The sequence below is a fragment of the Epinephelus moara genome, chromosome 11 (assembly GCF_006386435.1).
Source record: "Epinephelus moara isolate mb chromosome 11, YSFRI_EMoa_1.0, whole genome shotgun sequence".
In the NCBI taxonomy this organism is placed as follows: domain Eukaryota; kingdom Metazoa; phylum Chordata; class Actinopteri; order Perciformes; family Serranidae; genus Epinephelus; species Epinephelus moara.
This window is the reverse complement of record NC_065516.1, coordinates 16,809,580-16,831,362: the sequence shown is the minus strand read 5'-3', so window position 1 is coordinate 16,831,362 and position 21,783 is coordinate 16,809,580. Positions and strand designations below refer to the sequence as shown.

The 21,783-nt window shown below is 40.1% G+C and overlaps 1 protein-coding gene across 1 annotated transcript in view; it reads left to right on the top strand.

Moving 5' to 3' along the window:
• plxdc2b (plexin domain containing 2b) overlaps positions 1–21,783 on the top strand; it is a 144,777-nt gene that overhangs the window by 96,648 nt on the left and 26,346 nt on the right. Inside the window, exons 7-9 of the mRNA XM_050057050.1 lie at positions 3,151–3,250; positions 14,390–14,485; positions 14,624–14,705. Of these exons, the coding sequence (XP_049913007.1) occupies positions 3,151–3,250; positions 14,390–14,485; positions 14,624–14,705 (278 nt within the window). The remainder of the gene's footprint in view (positions 1–3,150; positions 3,251–14,389; positions 14,486–14,623; positions 14,706–21,783) is intronic.

Genomic DNA, 21,783 nt, shown 5'->3' with positions numbered 1-21,783 from the left:
GACCCAGACCAGACCAGTGCGAGTCCCACACTGACAAAAAAAATGTGAAACATAGAAACCCTCGGCACTCCTCAAATTGAGTTGAAAGATCCACACTCATATATAAACACCCACAGAAAAGAAATGAGGGTTAAATTCGTTCACCTCTTTTATTGCAGTACTGTACATGTGTGGGTGTAAAAGTCCACCATGACAAATGACTTGATAAAATAATCAGAAGGCATTGCAGAGGTGAATTTTATGTGTGGGATTTTTCCTTTGTTTTCTGTAAACAAATACAAACAAACACTAAGGAGCTAAAATCAGCTTCACCATCTTAATTCATCACTCCTTTTCTGCATAGGCAATTTAGTGATATCCTCACAGCTGTGGTCTTGACCAGTCTTGGAAAAAGAAAATCCAGAATCCTCTTTGTCTGAGAGTGAGTCAAGACAGAGTAAAAATGGAGTTGAGTCCGAAATGAGACCCAGACCTTTAAAAAGCACGACACCACTGGCTTACAAAACAGAAAATTCACAAAACTGTGAAGTGCACAAGTCTGACAGTTTAACAGGACACATCTCTGTTATAGGAACATAACATTCACCATACATTCTCATCCCAATCATCCCTCACCCCAGTTAGCCCCATCAATAAGCTGTAATTATATATATTGAAGCAGTGGTTCCCAAATGGTCCAGCCACAAGGTCCAGATTTATCCTTAATCATTAGTTCAAGGTCCACACGGTTTAATACATTCAGGGTCATACTTGTGTTTGCCCATGTCATCAAACTAGTTTGCTGTCTCTGTCAAGTAGCTGTCCGACAGGCACTCACTCTACAGCAAGAAACAGCACTTCAAAGTAAAATCTTTGTGCTCACTGTACTTCAAAATGAAATGTGTTATTTTACAAACTTGACACCTTTGCAAGTCACTTGTGGCCCATTCAGAAAGGACCCGTGACCCACCAGTTGGGAACCACTGTATTAAAGGTTACTTCATTCCTTGAGTAATACCGGAAATTGCTGAAAGTCAAGAGAGTACAGAGAGGAAAAAATAAATAGATAAATAAAGAGAAGGGGGATTTAGGAATTGATAAGCTTACACAGATTGCATTGTTGGCATGGATTCACAGTAAGACAAGAAGAGAATGAGAAAATCAGTATTCAGTTTGAGTATTTCAGAAAAGTTCCCCTCAACTGTTGAAAGTTTTTGTTTGTCTTGCAAACTAAGATACAATTTTTTTTAAGGTTTAGACAGGACATAATGTCCCTCAGCCAGTGAGCATAGGTGGGCAGGGCAACATCCCTCCATCTTAGCAACACTGAACGTCTGGCCAGAAGAGAAGCGAAGGACAGTCTGCACTGTTTGATTGGAGTTAGGTGCATATCATTTTCTCCTGTGGTGCCAAAAAGGGCAACCAGAGGGTTTGGTTCCAGGTCAAAATTAAGAATCAGGGATAGGGTTTGAAAAAATGACAGGGTGTCTACAGGTCCTGAAAAGTCTTAAAATGTCTTGAATTCAGTGTTGCAACAATAAGGCATTAAAAGTCATTAAATAGTCTTAAATTTGGAATTGTGAGGTCTCAACTACTACAAACATTTTTATCTAATTTCATTAATGCATTTTTAATTTCTTTTTTTTTGAGAATGACTGAAGCCTTTCTATGTAAAAGTTCACATTTTTAATGTTACAAATCTATTAAAAAACTATAATACTGTCATTTTACTTCATACTTGCATACTTATCTGCTGGCAAATTGAAGATTGATTTAACTCACTCTAATAACCATATTCCCACATAACTCTTACCTCTGCACAAGGCCACATATATACTACTTGTGTGCAATGCTTACCTCCAATACTTAAATAAGTTAAACATGATTTTTCCAAAAATCGGTCCTAAATTTGGTTTAAAGGTGTCTTGAACGTGTATTAAGAAGCATTAAATTCAACTGTCTGATACCTGTAGACACCCTGAACAACCATCTGGTATTTTCCCAGGCCAGAACACGTCCCTAATCCTCAACTTTTAATTAAGTATTTTAGGGTTTGGTGAGACATTTGATAGAGTCGACGTTTTTTATTCATCATAGAAGTACAGAACAAAAGCAGAAGTGATCTTTCCTTTCAAATCACACAGCTCACACAAAAGTCTTTGTCTCTCTTGTTTCTTACTCTGTCTGACTTCGTAAAATGTCTTAAACCATGCTCCATGCTGATGTGTTTTCATTCTGGTCGCTATGCAGATGGTGACGCCAGCATGACTAACAAAATAATAAGTTTAATGATGGCAGCTACTGAAGAGAATATCACCTCATGTCCTCATACTGTTTCCTTATGCTTAATTTGACTGCAACATTATTTGACATTTTATTACACCTTTTTATATTAGGTGTCCCTGTGGTGTCTGTAAATCTCCGAAATTTAAACATTCCCAGATAAACAACTTGATTGAACGGAGACAAAGAGGTGGTAATGAAGAATATTATCCAACAGAGACTGCTGTAGGAGTGTGAGACTGCAATAACTTAGTAATGATCTATCATAATTGCGATGGTTATAACAGCGGGGCTGCTTCTTTTACGACTCAGGCCCTTTTGTAATTTGTTATTTTCACATATTAGAAGAGCTGCTGGAGTTTTTTTTCCGATAGGTGTTTCATTATGCTGCTATTATTGGTCTGAAAGGAGTAACCCGCTCATTACATGTAATCTGAGTTTTCATGTGATCCGTGATGATTACAAGGTTTGTTTGGTGCTGCTGAGTTGCAGCTCCATCTCATTTACTTTTAAGAATTTATCCCAGAGACACTGAGTACTTAAGTTTAACTCCTTTCTTGCAGTGTTGTGTAAAATCAGTATATCAGATTTACTATTGATTGGACCATAAATGTTAGTTTTAGTCTGTTTTCTGTGATATAAGTCAGTCCTCACAGAGCTGTAGTTCCCTTTAGTCCTGTCTGTGTCTGCAGTGTTTATTCTCTGCACCAAATATACCCACATGTTTATTGAAGTTGCATAATGCCTCAGCAGATTCCTATAGGAGATAGTAATAAATTGGTGGAATTGTCAGCGCTGTCTGACTGGTGTGGCCTGCTTCTATTTTCCAGCCGGCCCCAGACAGATTGTCGCAGTTCTGGTAATTGATTTTCCCCTCTTTCATTTCAGATCCCCATTGAGGTGTCACAGATCAGCTCTGTCAATCACCCGGTGAAGGTGGGCCTGTCTGATGCCTTTGTGGTGGTCCACAAGATCCAACAGATACCCAGTGAGTTTCAAAGACATCTTTCTAATTTACATTTGCTCCATTGTTCACAAAAAGGAAAGGGGCCGTGGACAAAATAAGACATTTGAGAGCGTCATCTGTGGGAAACCCTGATTGATATTTGCACCATTTTCGGACATTTTGTAGACCAAACCACTAATCGATTAATCGAGAAAATAATCAATCAATAAATTGACAATGAAAATTATTGTTAGTTCAACTCGTTCTTATTGCCAGGTTGTCATATACTGATGCCTTGTTTCACCCCTGCAGCATCTTACAGTGATGCAGTGGGCAAGCACAGGGGGCTCACAGCTGAAACACTTTATAACGCATACCACTGTAGTCAAAGAACACTTTATTTCCATTTGCAGTATTATATTTGGCGGTATGGCTCTGTTCTGGGGCCTCTCTACCTTTCATAGGCCTACGCAGAAAGCCTCTTCCACGTGCCTACGTTGAAAGCCTAAGGCGAAGAAAGCACACCTCTCTGCCCTTCCACGCGCAAACAAGGAAAGCCTGAGGTAGAGAGAGAGCTAACCTCTCTGCCCTTCCATGCGCCAATTGGTTGTATAGAAAGGAATTATGTGATCTATCAGCTGACTCACTTTCCATCAATCAGCTGATCCATCAGTTGATTGGGCTTTTTGAGATCAGCTGATGTAGCTGGGATGTGAGCTGAACTTGATATTGTGTCTGCCTGAACTAAAGCTATGCTCAATTTTGCTAGGTTTAGAAAAAAGATCATATTTTGGGTTAAAATAAGTAAGTTTGTTACGTAACATGACGTCAGTATGTCATGAGTGACGTCAGTGGGCAACAAACGTACGTAAATGACCAAACATGCTAAAACAATGGTGACTTTTGGTTTCACCCGGAACATAGGTACTTAAGTTGCATAATTGTACCGTAAAATGACATTGACTTTTATGAAAGCTGAACTGTGGTCTCTTGGGTAAAAGTCCGGTTTTGTTTTACCCTTTCACCTCACCTCCCTACCACCATACACAGTCTTGCTCTTTATACTACATCAGTTGCTCTCAGTGTCAAGTATTGCTGCGGATGGCTTTAAATTAGAGTTTGTTGAAAGCCGGTGTGTCTCATAAAGATGCTAAAGGATGCCTTTGGTGTCGATATCACACCCCAAGAGGCACAACAAAGTATCGGTATTTGACGACCTGGAAATGAAAAGGGGTTGGTTAGTTGCAGCCATAGATTAAACCATTCGATTGACTGTTCAGTAAACCCTACCCCTCCAGCCACTGGCCAATTATAGCAACCATAAGCACAGCAAGCCCGTCAAAGTTTTCTAAACATGCCAAAGCTGTATTTATTGGACTGTAATAAGATGTCTTTTTGTAGCCTTTACAAAACCAAAAATACAAGAGCAAGAGCGTTTACCTCAAACATATGTGCTTAAAACTTGCTTGATTTGGGGAAGTTCACGCTCAAGAAATTCCAGCCAAACTTGTTACCTGAGGTAGTGTTACAATAGCAGAACTTGTTGGTTGTTACTCCTCCTCAAAGCCTTCTCTCTTGTAAAAGGAAAAGTATAAACAATAACGCATAAATCTAAACTCTGTGTCACTTTGACCAGATGTTTTTATGCCTCTGCGCTGGTGACAGCCATGGCTGGAGGCATTATGTTCTTGAGTTGTCTATCAATCCGACAGTCCCATTCTCATGAACACGACATCTTAAGAACTCTTTAAGGGAATTTCTTAAAATATGGGTAAAATGCCAACTTGGACTAAATAATGACCTGATTAGATATTGGTGGTTAAGGTCAAAGGTTAAGCTCACTGTGACGCATCTGTCTCATTTTTTGCAAACATGATGGCTCAAGAACACTTCGAGGGGATTATTTTTAAATTTGGCACAAACGTCCACCTGGACTTAAGGATAAACTGAGTACAATTTGTTGGTCAAAAGTCAAAGTCATTTTGACCATGAATCTGTCTCATTCTCGTGGATGCAATATCTCAAAAAGGCCTTGAGGGACATTCTTCAACTTTGGCACAAACACCCACTTGGACTCAAGTATGAACTGTTTGGATTTTGATGGTCAAAGGTCAAGGTCACTGTGACCATCTGTCTCATTCTCGTGGATGCAATATCTCAAAAAGGCCTTGAGGGACATTCTTCAACTTTGGCACAAACACCCACTTGGACTCAAGAATGAACTGTTTGGATTTTGATGGTCAAAGGTCACTGTGACCTCACAATAAATCCAGAATTCATAAGCTAATTTTGACAAAAAAAACACACCAATGTCTAGTAGGATAAAATGAAGAAATAATGATGTTTTATGTCTAAAAAGTCAAAGGTCAACTTCACTGTGACATCATAATGTTCTGCAAAAAGGGGTTACAGGGGTTACATTCGGTCGGATAATTAATTGGTTACACTAATCTTGGTTATCCACCTTGAAACTGTGCTGATTGTATAGATCTTCTGTGCTGTGCTGGGGAAAGATGTGTGAGAAGCATCTGTGTTTTCACATACATGTAAAATGTAAAGAATAAACTGTGAGAGAACCTTGACTGGTTTGCGGAGGCATACAACTGTGAGGGGGTTAATTTTAGTTTTGTAGCCAGCATCCAAACAGGTTGAAACAATTACCATTTTAATTTTTATGGCTTGCTAGCTCTACCCTACAGTACAAGAACAATGTATCTTTTGTCTTCTACTGTACATGGATCATCATCGCTAATTGGGACATGAAGCTTAAGCCTCAGTCTTTAGTATGATATCATGTATGTGGTCATGAATTGCATATTTAAGATGCTTTTACAAGGTTCAGCTGTAACTAATGGGGGCTGGGGCTTAGCAAAGGGTCATTTAGCTGACTGACTGTATTGTTTCATCAGATTTTATTTACCCTTTTAAGCTGTGCCTCATAGCTCTGAGTTCAGCCTCGTCTGTTTTGCTTTAGCTCCAACTGTCACCACCTCTTCTCCAACACTGTTTCACCTCTCTCAGTGGGCAGAGCTGTGGGCACAGCTCCAGATCTGCCTCTCCCATTTGCTTTTGAGTTACTGCAATTTAGGCCCATTAAATTTAAAGCAAATGCGAGCAAAGGGGAGACACTTCAAACATTTTTATCCACAGTCAGTCTCTCCCTCTCTCCCTCTGCCATGGGCCCTGATTCAAAGTCTGCCACAATAATGAGTTGTCAGTTATGATTTATTCAGTAATTTAAACTCTGTTTTGATTATGTGTATAAAACTTGGATAACATTTATTTCAAAGTTAATAACATGTAACTTTAACCCAGTACATAAGAAGGGCTTTATTTCGTCCTTCGCTTTGCATCTTTATGTTGGATGGGGAGGCGATCACAGCCGAACATGTTCTGAGAATTAATGTTTTTTTAGTCTGATGTGAAGCAAGTAAAACAACTCTGCAAAACTTGAGCTTCTTGGAGTAGTGGGAGTTTCTGATATGGACTGTCTCATCTGAAGGCTTTTCCTATAAAACCTCTTTCTAGAAGGTTTTAGTTGGCACCGAGTGATTTGTCTATTGAACCCTTTAACGCAGTCCTCCTGGACTTCATAAACCAAGCTGCCTTTGATGCCTCTGACACAGCATGATGAAACCAGCATGTGCTGCTGTTTGCTTATGGAGTGATGAAATCTTGAATAGAAGCAGATTGAGACTGAGGTGTTGTGTTGAACATGAGCGACATCTCTGAGGAGTGTGAGTTTTCTTCTTTCTGTCAGGCCCGTTTTCCTTTTCTGATAACACATCTGAAATGATCACTACGCTGCTGAATACAGCTCAACATGAAGATGCAAATAACTAAATACAGTACCTTTCTCGCCCTCCTTTACATACATTGCATTAAATTTGGCCACGACGAGATGGTGACCAGAGATTTGCGAAACTCTCACGAGCTGGTTCACAATACTCTTGTCCTGATGTTATATGGCATCAGAGCACTGTTGTTAAGATTTGGTCATGTTTAGGCTCAAATAAAGCACCTGGTTAGGAGGATTAGGGAAAGATAATGTTTTTAGTAAAAATTATCTGAAACATGAAATCTCGCAGGAGTTTTCACAAATCTGGACGTACTATCTAGACAGTAATGTGACATTGTTTGCTAAGCTCCACCCTTCTTAGTTACTGTTGCTCCAAATTCTTCATAATGTTTGAAACAAGTCTGCTATTTCACACAGAGGTGAACGAACGCAGCTTCACATTTCAAGCTGCTCTAGTTGTTGATTTTAAAATGTCAGTAGCTGTTTTAACAGCATATGTTGCCCAAATTAATGCTAACTAATTCAATTACAATTGAAATTCAATGTAATTTTTGAAACAAGTTTTTGATTTCACACAAGAAAGCAGCTTCATGTTACAAGCCATTCTAGTTGTTGATTTGGAAATGTCAAATGTCAGTATGTCACTAGCACGTTTTATTGATTTATGTTAGCTAGGAAGCATTAACTCTGTAAGTTGGATAAATGCTTCACAATTTTTTAAACAATTGGTGAAACAAAGGCAGACCAAAGCGGGCTTCTCATTTTAGCCAACAACTTTCAATTTTGCTAGCACAAATGACAACTGTCTGGCAGAGTTTAACAGCTATAGCTAGCTAATTAAAAAATTGAGAATACTGTAAACATAGTCACAATGTCTAAGTGAAACTGAAGTTAAAGCGTCTCTAGATTCTGTATTTTTATGTTTTTTCCAGTGAAACAGAATAGTTGATCTGTGTACAGTCACAAATGGGATTAAAATCAAATCCTTCACATTTGATTAGAATGTTTAAATGTGGGCTGGTTTAGAGTTTAGCTGGGCTACTGTGGCCTGCTGCCTCAAAACTAGCCAGTGACTCCACACACAGCTCCCCCAGCATTAGTTTAGGATGAATGAAGGAATGAATTAGACTTCAGCAATATTGTTTTGTAAATGAAAACAAAGGTTTGATAGCTGAAAATTCAGGCCCTGACGGTGTAACCATAGATATATAAGCATGCCCCACTGGCCACAGATTCATAAACCAATTCATATAAAAATGACTCATTGCAATTGATTGAGAAAAATAAACGTTACGGGGCTTTTTATCAAGAAACACTGCAGCTCCCTTGTTTGCTTGCATGTGTTTACAGGTTAGTCTTGCGCTTCCTAATATGGCGGTGCTGTTGACATCCAGGCAACAGGCTGACACAGTCTGTGTGGCGTCTACATATATATGTCTATGGGTGAAACACTGCCAGGATAGTAGTAGAGAAAGAAACAAAGTCCATCATCTGCTTCAAGTAACATTAGTTGCTGAAGCAGTCCACTTTAAAATTCCTCGCCTAAAATCTGGAGCTGTCAAAGATATTACTTTCCACACAGTAAATAAATTCTAGCCAGTGGTCTGTAACCACGGAATTTTGGGGAAACAAAGACAAACCAATTTAGCATGCTGTTGTTAGCTAGCTTACTAGCTCTATGCGGCTAAAAGCTGCAGGTTGATTGATGGGTGGATGGATGTCATGATATTATTGGTCAAAGTTGGTTGGTACTAGCTCATGTAAGCAGACGTCATATATTGTTTTACTGGAAGAAGTCAAGATTGGATTTTGATTGAAAACATGAATAAAAAGATTATTATTTATTCATTTGCAAATATGGTTAAATAGGTGCACAAAATGTCCAACAATGTGATCTTAAAGAGTTAATAAGTAATTTTTCATTTTACCTTGACTTTGAACATGCACGCAAGACTTGAAGCTAAAGCTAACAGGTCTCAGGCAGAAAGTTACCAGAAGAAGACCAGTGGAGAAGACAATAAAGTAAAGAAACAAAATGTAAAAACAGAATGTTATTTTACTCTAACATAACCTTGTATGGCTGCTTAGCATCCATAAATGTTCATCTTTTGGAATACTGTATTTTAAATTTTAACATTACAAGACAAAATGCTGTTGGGAATGAGGGCTGACCGCTGTGTTTGGCAAACTTAATGCTATCTTGGTTATCGTTGGCTGAGGATGCCGTCGTGTTAAGCTGCCAGCTCACTTTAGAGCAGACAAACACACTGTTAAATCCATTTCTACATTTTTGCTGTTGGGTTTTTGGTTTTGGGAAGTCAAAGTCACAGAATCTGTATTATCTGTCTCACAGCAGCCTCATGCACACTGCCTCAACATGTGTTTTTAATGAAGAGCTAATTGCTAGGACTGCCCTCAGTCACTGTAAACAAAATCAAACTCTTGCAACAGCTGAAACAAACAAACAAACAAACAAGGCTTTGTTTTCCTGTCGTGCAACACGCAGGTGATGTTTGCAAAGTGCACAGGTTCGTGTCCATGTCTGAAGCAAAAGGGCAGTATTTGCATCGTGCACCTGTCGGTCCAAAGGGGTTGAAGTGCTCAATGAGCTGTGCAGCAGAGACTGTGGAGACAGCAAAGGATGCAACATGTGACATCAAAGGCTCTGAGTCCTTATATTGATACAAATAATAGAAAATGGCACTTTAATAGGAGATAGATGGAACTAATGATGGGGCTAACCTTTAGAAAAAGCAAGAATCAGCAGTTTTTGTGGAGATGTAGGACGCCATAGTGGCCCATTCGTCCTTTGGTATTTAGTGCATCGTTGTTGGATGGTTACATCATGACCTCAAGTCACCATTTGTTCTTGCACTCTGCATGTAGGTTGGAAAAGATGCAGCTGAGAGTTCTTGGTGAGAAATGTTACGATTTATCTGATAAAAATGAAGGTTATTATGGTTTATTTGATAGAGACAGATACACATAGTCAACTGAAACAGCTATCTGATACAAGTGTCATAAGGCTTTTTCTCATATAAACTGAGTGCAGAGTTTCCCTTATACGCATGTAACAACAGGAGATTGTCCGTGTCAGCTGCGTTCTCACCTACTGGAAGTACTCTGGTTAAGGTGAGGGTTGGTGCCTGGATAGAGGGTGCAGGAGGCAGGATTCAAAAAGTACATTGCAGAATTGCAGTGTTTTGTTTACAATGCTGGTCTTAATTTGGTCATAAACAACCAAGTTTCCTGCTGTTCCTTGAATTTGTCTGACAGTTTTGGCAACAGCCCTTACCGATAGAAGTTCCCGAATCTCATTGTCTCTCCAGTTAGACATTTCCGTTGGCGTCTTTGTGTAAATGACCCTTCTTCTTCACCCTCAAAAGTTTGTATTTTTCCAGTTTCACGCCAGTCACATGATAGAAACGTCATCAGCACGCCCACTCACTTGCTGTGAATTCTCCAGACAATGACCTGCTCTATTCATACATGGGCTCAACTGGACATTACATGACTTTGTAGTAGGGAGTTGGCAGGGTTAAGTATGTTTAATGTCCAGTCCAACTGATTAGGACATTTGCGTTTTTACCTACAGCTCCTTTAGGTAATGTCTAGATAAGTTCATGGTTGCAGTGCATGTCTGAAAGGAGCTCTGGTGTTTATAGCGAATGCCAGTTTGCAACACCCGTCCCTGTGTGCTTTGGATCTGTCTTGATCTGCTTCAGAGCTCATTTTACTCTTATCTTGCTGAAAGAAAAATATTTTGACATATTTTTCATCATGTGTCAAGACAGTCATGCCAGATTAATAAATGGCTTCTGTTAAGTTTCCATGTCCTGAGAACATTAAGCCTTAATCTTAGAGATAAAACGGAGAGGAGAGCCATGACCGCCGCAGGCTGTACCATGAGGAAGTGCTTCAACTCCGTTAAGTGTCTCTGCAGCCAATTACTGCATGGCAACCATGGCAACTGGGGGAACATTTTTTAACCCACTGTAGCTTTGCCCTGGATTAGGAGCTCAAATAAAACATTTTACACTACCTTCAGGCAGCACAAGACATCCAGTAAAAGAAAGAGAGGAGAGAGAAAATTTGTGGGTGTCCCGTGGCCAGGATGTGTAATTAACAGGTCAGGTACAAGCACATGTGAAGACCCAGGACTTAATACACTTTATCAGTGCTACATTATGCATAATCAGTCACACTGAGTTCTTCAAATGAAGCCAAAACCACCTCCTCCCTTTTTATATCTTCATGGCTGTATCTGGATTAATAATCTTGATTCCCGGCGGGGAGATGCCAAGACTGGAGCTATTAATTATATGCGGCTGTCATTCTGTGATTTCATTTTTAGGTTTTTCACAGCTGATCTCAGCTGAAGAAGAAACATTGTGATATAATATGTTGGAGATATCATCGAGCCAAGACTTAAATCGTGAGGTTAAAGAGGTCGATCGAACACATTGTAATATTTTGTGTAACAGTACAAACAGCCAGAGTGCTGTCTGATGAGCAGACAGTGCCAGAGTGCCATTTCAGCATTGATCTTTGACTCAACGTCTTCACATTACATTCCTATTGATTTCCATGCAGTTCTTCCATATGGATGAATAAGCAATAAGAGGCTGCCTGGTTTTGTGATTTAATCAAAGCAAGGATATAAACACAGGCATTTTTCATTTTATTTTATAGCTTAAGAGAGCAGTTGTGTGATAGCATCAGTGGAAGGTAGCTAAATCCTCATTAGGCGTTGTTTATGTTGTGGCTGAGAACAGGCTATAATTGATCTGATTTGCAGCTTCCTTCCGACTACAAACCAGAGGCCAGCGAGGCTGTACACTCTGCCCACACATCAGCAGCCTCAGGCTGGGGAACTGACCTTCCTCTGGCCCCCACCGTGTCATTAGGCACCTGATAATCCTTTTGCTAGAGGCAAGAGGAAGTCGGGCACCAGGGGAAGAGAGGAGGGGAAAGGAAGGGCGGTCTTATTCTCAGGTTAGACCGGGCTGGCTCGCATTTGCTGCTTTGATCAGCTGTCTTGTGTGTAATCAAACCAAGCAGGTCTGCAGGGAAACAACATCCTATCACATGAGAAGAACAACTCTGTAGCCAGCAAAGCCAACAGTTCATTCAACCAAGCAAAGAAAGTAACCTTGAATAGTGTTGAAAGGATGGTGAAACCTTTTGAGAAAAACTCCTATTTGCTTTCTTGTCCTTAAAACTGCATAAACTGTTTTTTCTTTTGCTGTGATTTGAAGTGTTGGGGAGTTGTGAACTACATGTGATAAAACCAGTATTTAACTGCATTTTGCAGTAGCTTGCTGGTAATTTCACTGCATACATATTTGCAGTGTGATTTAAGAACTTTTTTGCCTTCTACAATCATTGGCTGTAAAAGGAAATTAATTATTTTATATTTTCATTTTACCATTGCCTTTCTACTGTAAGTGAAACCCCTGTGATGGTCACCTCTAAAGCTCGGTCTCAGTCTTTCAAAATCTCCTCCATGTTGAGTTTCAGATGCTTCCACCAGGGCCGAAGTTTTGCCTCCCTAAATGTAGCACTAAGCGTTACAGATGGTCCTTTGTCCCGTCTGCTATCGCTTATCTCAACCAGCAGTGACCACCAATTGTCCATTATTTACCCCTGACAGTGTGTGAAACTGGATTCTGTGTGCTTGTATTTTATTGTCTGTTTTGTTGTATTCATGACTACTGTCTGTATCTCAAATTGCCCCTTAGGGACAAGTCTGCCTTACCTTACCTTACCTTACCTTACCCCACCTGAACTCTGAAGGCAGGTCTGACTGATATTTAGTTCGGTTAACCAGGGGTTACATAATACATTGTTATTATGTAAATATCTATATATATCTTATACAAAGATCAAAGTCACTCTCATTTTTAAAGCTATAGTTGGTAACTTGTATAAAAAATAACGTTTTTTTCATATTTGCTGAAACTGTCACAATATCCACACAAATGTACATGAGACAAACAGTCTGTGGAAAAAAAAATCATGTCCCTCGTCCTTGCTGGAATTCACAACAGCTGAGAGACAACAACCAATCAGAATCAAAGAGTCTCTAATGCAGCTGTCAATCACTGTCAAACTTGGAAGCGCTGATCAAGTATCGGTTAAGATTCTGTTTTTGCGTTGCCTATTTCTTGCCTCAAATGTTTTCAGAAACATATTTTAGTGTACTGTTTAGCTGTAAAATGAAAATGATCTGCTCTGGCTGGTGGGCAGTGCTTAGCTTTGGCTTTGCTGTTTACAACATGGCAGTCGGGTCACAAACAGTTTTACAGCTAAACAGTACACTAAAATATGTTTCTGAAAACATTTGAGGCGAGAAATAGGCAATGCAGTTACAGAGTCTTGATTCATATTTGATCAGCGCTGCCTAGTGTGACAGTTTGACTGCAGTTCATGAGTAGTGATTGATAACTGCATGCAAGACTCCTTGGCTCTGATTGGTTGTTTTTTTACACATGCGAGAGTGGTATCAATCTTCTCATCTTACTAAATGATAAGGTTATTTCCAAAATGTCAAACTACTCCTTTAACTTTGAAACTAGTTCAGCATATTACTCTATGATGAATAAGACTTGCAATACACTCCTTGCTGTGTATGTTACACAGCCACAGTTTGGTGTATTGAATTTCAATTTCGTAGTTCACTGGTCAAGCAAATATAAGTGCTATAGAAAATGTCATGTATTGAGTAATGCCAGGATACAAGTCGCAGTGCATCTCAGTGATTTATTCTGTGGATTTACTGTTCATTCCTGGAACGCCTGCAGAGAAAGTCACACAACAATCCAATTAAGGTTTAGATTAACCACTATATTAACAGCATCAAGGAGTTATTATCAGATCTGTTTAGATGCTAGGCAGGATAAGAGGCTTTTTGACTTTGACAAAGGCTGCATTTTACCCTCCTCTCTTTTCATTTCCACTGATGGGAGTGAAGATGCATGGCCAGCAAAAGCAAGCAGCCCATTTTACACTGGCCCACATGAGCTATAAGGGCCAGAATGCAATGAGAGTCAATGATGTATCCTATCAATCGTTCCATCTTTCCCCGCCTGATGACTTGCTGTTACAGATGACTGGGAAGGCAGCCTTTCAACAGGGTCTGATTGATATCAACTCCCAGGGGAAATTGCTACCGTCCATTGCCAGATTGTGGGCTGATGTTTGGGCACAAAGAGAGGGGAGAAATAAAGTGCTGTGGTTGCATCCCATATGACCTGATTCTGCCTCCCGCTGTCTTCCTTCTTTCTTCAGGGGCCACTTGTCCCAGTTTTTTATCTCTGGGTGGGAGATTTGTGATGGTTTGTTCGTGCTCTCACTCGGTCTCCTGTTTCTCCGTAATATAGACGTAAGGCGAAGGACAATCTATGAGTACCATCGTGTGGAGCTGACGAAGACGAGGATCACCAACTCTACAGCCGTGGAAATGCTGCCTTTACCCAGTAAGATTCATTAATTGTTACAGTCTTTGGCTCAGTCATTGCAGGCTTTTGGACATTATTCTCCTTATCATATATATCAGTGAAGCTATTGATTGTATAAATTGAGATTTGACCTGTTTTGCTCTTTCTTTTCTCCAGCCTGTCTCCAGTTCACCAGCTGTAGCTCGTGCATCACCTCACAGATCAACTTCAACTGCAGCTGGTGCCATCGGCTCAACAGGTTGGAACACTTTTAACTCTCAAAGGATTCACCTGTGAATCTCTTCACTCCTCCCAACACACTCTCACTAAAGCTGCAACTAAAAATTATTGTCATTATCAATGCACCTGCAGATTATTTTTTGTATTAAGTCAATCTTTTAGTCTATAAAATGTCAAAAGGTAGTAGAGTGGAGTAAAGACAATATCTGAAAAAGGTTGTAAACCACCACATCAACAGTATATGTGCAGCATCACACTATGATTCCAAAGAGTTCCATATTTTCAATGTGTATCACCGCTCACTCAGCTACAGTAATGTGAATAGCGGCTCTGATCTGATGAGCTGTGCTGCTCTGAAACAGCTCTCTGCTGTGACTGATTTATTTTAAAACTTTTCTGTTTTATCAGAATCACTTTATTTAAAAAAAAAAAAAGTCATGTTATTTGGCAGTGGACACATTGGAAGGTGTAAATTATATGGTTCCTATCAATATTTTTTCATGCTTGTATCATAAAAACTCCTGGAGATACTAATCTCAGCAAAAGACGTTATCAAAATCCTGCCGAGCTTCGCCAGTAAATAGTGCCCAATTAACCGTGGGCACTCCACACACACATGCACCCTTGAAAATTCTCTGTCCTCAGTAGAATTTGAAGGATCCTTGACATTGGAACTGTCCAGCGGGGTTCGATGATGTAGCCTCCTTCAATTTCAGCCATTTAAGGATCCTTTCTTGACTTTGAGAAGAGTCTAACCTAACTTCTGCTCATTAAAAAGTTTGTGACCCAGCTGTGGTGGATACAGTCAACCAAAGTACCGTGCACCGCCCACCAGCCAGACCAACTTTCTCATTTTACAGCTAAACAGTACACTAAAATATGTTTCTGAAAACATTTGAAGCGAGAAATAGGGAATGCAGTAACAGAATCTTGCTATTTGATCAGTGCTGCCTAGTTTGACAGTTTGACCGCACTTCATGAGCAGAGATTAGCCCCGTTTCAACAGAGCAGTACGGTACGGTATAGTTCAGTTAGATGCGCATTTTTTCCGCTTCCACTGTGAAAAGCTGTGGATGGTACCAAACCATTCCATACTTTTCCCATTTTTTTGCACACAGATCTGGTGTGAACACTGCAGTCTGTCGATTGGTCAATAGCGGACGGTCGCTCTGCTCAGGGCTGAGTTATGGCTGGATTGAGGCTCATGTAACCACTAACCACCTAGGGTCTAGGTACCATGTCTGAAGGGTTACTTTTGTTTCCAAAGGTACCATACTGACAGTGTTTGGTGGAAACGGGGCTATTGACATGAGTTACAGCTACGTTAAAGACTTGTCGGCTCTGATTGGTTGTTTTTGTTCACATGCAGAAAGGCAACTAGAAATGTTACAAAGCAATAGAGAAGGCAGAGGAGTTTGAGTTTTCACAGATTATCTGTCTCGTTTAGATCTGCGTGAGATATGAAAAAAGTTTAAAAGTTACCGACTGTAGCTTTGATGTAAAACAACACCCGTCTGTAGTACACGCAGTCCGCACATTTCTTGTTGATCCAGAATGAGTGATGAAACATTTGAATGGTATGAATCTCCATAAAGCTGTCTCCACTATCTCTGCTACCACTGCAGTGGATTCCTATTCAGTGAATGTAGTTCTACCATTTAGATGAGACAGCAGCACATTTTAACATTCATTCAACTCACACCTGTTCTGTCAACCTCTGCTCCACTTTTTATCTTATCCTTCCTGTCTCCCTGCACTTCAAACAAAAGTAAATATTTGAGCTGTTAAAGAAGTGTTAGCGTTCCTCCCCAGAATTTCCTGACAGCTGAAATGTGAGCTGCGGTGGGTTTTTTTTGCTTTGTTATGTTGGATAGAAAAAGTTTGAGTAAGGAAGACAGAGATGAGAAATAAATTATGGAGAGCTAGTAGAGTTATCATCCACGGCCTGAAAGTAGAGGAAGTTTCAACGTACAAGTCAAAAGATGTTTACTGTCCTGATAAATGTGTAGCCTGAATATGAAAATGTTTTTTCGGAGGTTGTTCAGTCAGAGTCGGGGCAACCAGCATCTCATCTCTTTTGTATGCTGCTGCATTTTGAATGCCTCCTGCATCAAATATTAATCTCCCACTATTTTACTTTGGACTCATCATTTATTCTGTGAGTAACGTGGTTGACTGGAGAAATGTGCAGCACTTATGCTCTGTCCGTTGAGATTTGTTATTTAGGACTTACATTGAATTTGACTTTCCCTCTGCTCTGCATCTTAAATCCCCCCGCCTTTGACATAGACAAACTAATTTACAGTGCAGCAACATGAAGAAGTGTTTTTCCACTCAGCAATTTATGGATGCTGTGGAGAGATACTGTACGCCTGTAGCGGTGATCTCATTAAGCTGCATTTTAATTAGCTTTCTAGCTGTGTTAATATCTGACTGTTCAGCCTTACTCTGCCCTTTGTATGCATCCGCCACTTCCTCTGAAAAAGGCAAACATGCTTTAAACACGCACTAATTAAAAACCGTGGCGGCCTCGTTGGCTCCGGGGTTAATAAAAGGCGCTGACATTTTAAGAGAGCACCCCTAATGAACTTCTCTCACAGTGAAGTGCTGTGAAGGTGAGAGTGCAGTGCCTCTGTCTTGCTAACTTTTAAACTAAATCAGTGTGTTGTTGAAGCAGGTTAATAAAGCATGACAGACGTCCACAGTGGGCCATAAGTGCCTGCGTAGTTGAACATTGATGTGTTTAGAGGAGCTGAAGGGATTTGTTTACCTAAAGAAAACAGCTGGTGAGCATCACAAATGCAGCACGCAGAAAATTAATGGCTGTTAAGGAGAGGAATATTGAGTTTTAATATGTCTTAGTCTCTCAGGAAATTGTTATTGCATACTTTTATGTTGAGAAATGGCATAATAACATAACATCATTCTTTTTTGAGCTGTCACGGCACTGCTAAAAAATGAGGGATGGAAGAAGTATTCAGCTTGGTAACAGCAAGTATGGTATAATGGACCAAATCACTGTGATGTTGCGCTAACACTTCCGAGTAGACAACTGGCTATTGTTTTAAATGGGAGGATAAGTTAAATTGGCAAACTTGTTTATTTCTGTTGTCATTTTCGGACATAACTTTAACGTTAAAAGACATATTGTTGAACACGTTGGTCCAACCTGTTTGAAATTTCTGCTGTGCCTTTTTTTTTTGTACTGTGTTGCTTTGCTAATGCCTTTGATGAACCAAATCTACTGGCATGGGAGCTAAACAATGTACTGCTGAGGCTAGGGCTGCAGCAAAACATATTTAGCCAACTAAAAAGATGCTATTTTCAGGTGTACACTATATGTGGAATAATTTTACTGCTTTACCTTAAACACTAAGTGATCAAGGCACCAGTAGACCAGCAACTCCTTTGTTCTAAAATGATTGTTTTGTCAATGGAGTCTGGTGGCTTTCAGATAACGGCTTCAGTTCCTCGTCAGAGAGTTTTGTCTGACATCAAGGTAAAGCAGTGAAAATATGCTAAATGTATTGTACACTTAAATAACATTGATTGTTGTGAATGGGATTTTTATGTTGGCTCAAATCAAACCATTTGAGGCAGCATTCGCTTAACGCTGCTTCATTTTCTGTACATGACACTGGGGGTTTCTACCCGGAAGTTTTTGTTAACAAACATTGTGATTCAGTCTGTGCAGTAGCAAACACTTGTGTTTGAATGCGGAAAGCTCTGATAGGTAGGAGAGTGAACAATAAATATTGAGGCAGATATTTACATGAGCCATGCGTCATTTTCCTTTGAATTAGGTGCCGGAGTCCGCCACTAACAATGAAGACCACAGTGTTGAGAGGCAAATTCAGAATGTAAATACATGAATTGGCTTTTGCTTAAAAGGGTGGACCATAAATAGCTTAAAAAATGGGCACATCAATGAAAATCTTTGAGATTATAACCTCAAGTTAGGGCCTCGGTAGGGGTGGGAAAAACAGTTGATAAAGCATAGTGCTTTAAGTTTAGCGTTTGACAAAATAAAATGCAAAGAATAACGGCATGTCCTCCATGAATTTGAGATTGCATCTAAAGAAGTGGAAATGAATCCCAAAAATGCAATCTCTCCATCCTGCTGTGAATGTTGGAAACCTGAAGAAAAATATTCTCCCTCATGGGTTCATTTATATTCAAATGAAGCACCTCAGCCCATTTCTAATTAAAACCACCGTGGCTCACTGCGCTAGACGGCAACTAGCTGAGATGGATGCCATTGAGAAGAAACAAAACACAAGCTCCCCATAGGGACAGGTTGGACCTGCTCGGTAATATTGTGTCTCATTCTGCTCCCCTCTCCTTCCTCTCATGGGGGGAAAGCAGTCGGGGAAAAGTGGGGGATTAAGTGGAGGAATCTGTCTCGCCTGATTGAGCAGATGAGGTAAATTTTTTGGGGGGGGAGGGGGAAATAAAAGGAATGGGATGATTAGAGAGGTAGAAAGATGAAAATGGACTCCTTCACATAAAGCTATTACCATAACAATATGTTCAGTAGAGAAATGGGGCCTGCTGGGGACGTCAAAGACTCTACTGGACTCATATTGTCCTCGCAGCACAAAGCACAGATACCACTGCTGGCTGCGTTTCTGCACCGAGAGTCGGTCACAGGTTACCTTCATTTGTGTGCATTTTTCTGTACATCTCCCACCTGCAGTGACAAATAATTTGCAGAAAGCTCTTCAGCTTCAGTTTATCTGACAGAACATGGTGTGAGTGGGTTTACTGCTTTGCATACTAACTTTTCCTTCCAGACAGGGTACAGTTTGTGGCAGCGGGCCTAGACAGAGCGATGGCGAGTTCACCAGTGGGCGATTTATAATTTTGATCCGTTTACAGCATGGAGGATTAGTCGCCGCCGCCTCGATTACTGTCTGCCTTTTCAGGTTATTACTCAGCAGCACCCTTATCCCCAAGGCCCCATGACCCATTGAACTCCCTCTTACAGATCCCACGTCTTCATACTTTTAAAAAAAGCCGCTCCCTTCTTGATTGTAGACCTCAGGGGGAGGCAGAGAGTGGGAGGTGCAGATGTTTACTTCTCCCAGCTTGGTTCTGGGTAAAAAAAAACCCTTAAGTGTTGTTATATAAAACCATCAATAATGTCTGTGACTCCTAGGAGCGTGAAATGAAACTACAAATTTGTTAAACGCCAAATGTTTACACAGCACCATCAGTTTATTGTCATGGGAATAGATAGATGTTTGTTTTTACAGCCTCCACACAGAAACATACACAACAGATGAAATGTACACTTGGACTCACTGAGTTTAAACGGTTGCATAATGTCTTCTGTGTCTCTGGAGGAGCTTAAGACTTCAGATTTTACAGTCTTGGTGGAAAAGTGTGTTTCTTGTCACCTCTCTCTGTCCACTGTTGAATAAAGACACAAATTCCCCAGAAAGAAACTCTGCATTGTTAAATAAATTGGGTGTGAGGAGTTTAAAGACTTGAGTGTTAACCAGACGGGGAGGGCCTTCTAAGTAGGAGCAGTCCTCGCAAGTCCTCACCTGGCAGTACAATACTAGTGATCTATACACATGCACGTTGGATGGTCCCATCTCCCAAGTTGGAAAGTTAATTTTCTGACTTTGGTTTGTAATGTGGAAACAACATGGACACTGCAAAGATGTGTTCTATAAAAGTCAACATGGTTATAACAGTTGGAAGCTGTTGTGTGATTTTGTTCCAGGCGTGTTGCTGCACCATTACGTCTCCTAAAACTATTTTGTGAACAGCAAGTAACGGATACAACCTAATACCGTATTACAAATTACATAGGAGCAAAATATTTACATGCAATATGTGAATTAATAAAGAGTTCATCACCATCAACTGAACATTTACTTTCATACGCCGTGTTTCTGCAGACGTCCCAAATTGTTGTTCCAACTTCAGGGGGTGTTTGTGGCAATTTTCCCAGGCAAGAACTAATTTTTCCGAATAGTCTGACCCCATGTGAATGCAGCCAGTGTTAGTTGCTGTTTTCATTAACAATTTTCTCAAACAGAGAATAGAGGTGTGTTTAGTAGCTGAAGGTTATCCATTACTATGGTAACCAGAATTAACCGCACGTGTCAAAGCGATAGCGTGGATATTAGCATGAATAGTGATAGCGGTCACTCTTACCAAAGTTATGAGGTGGAGGGTTTTTCTTCACCTTCTTCACCTGAAGGAAATATGAATGAATATGAATCTAACAATTGACAGCTAAGCTTGACTATTTAACTGATAGTTGATTTGGACAATTAAGTAGTTTGTTTGCTAGTTTCTGTAACGCCAACAACAAGTTACTAAAATGCCCAAATGTTATATAGAATCTTCCAGTCAATTAATAATAACCTTTGGTAAGTAAGTTAATCATACTGTATATTGGCTACTTTGTATCAAACAGGGCTTTTACTTTGGGCGCTTTATCACCCTGTCAGCATATATTTTGCCAGAGCCAGCTGGCAGCCGCTTGGTAAATTCATCCCTATACATAGCCTACTTTAATCTGGAGAGAGACCAGGGCATCAATGAGAGGCGATGGCTCAGCTGAATTTAGGGAAGCTGCTTTCAGACAAACAGCATTTTCTTAGAGAGGGCGGCAGAGAAATGAAATTTATTTTCTTTCCAGTATCAGAGAATGCACAAGATTCTGTATTTTGAAAATTTAAAACATGGCGTAAGACAAACCAAGCGTGATCACTCCTCTAAACCTCTGTATGGAATAAATTGTTTTCTGGGACTGTATAATGTATATTTAGTATGTTGTTTTAGATGTAATGTACTGATTGTAAATTTGCAATGTGTTTAGCTTTTCATTGTTTGTATTGTACTGTGTTGTCCTCTAATATTTTCCTGCCCAGGGACCTCAAATGCAAATTAGCTATAGCTAACTGTGGCTCAGCAGTTGTGTTGTGCATGGCCTCCGTTAAATAAACAAATAGACTTAACTAAAGAAACAAGGAAAGATGCTGATTTACCCATGCAGTATTGCACAAACTCAGCAAAAAAGTGGAAGTTTCCGGGGCTGTGCTTGGTCCAAAAATTGAAGAAGCAATCCCACACAATCC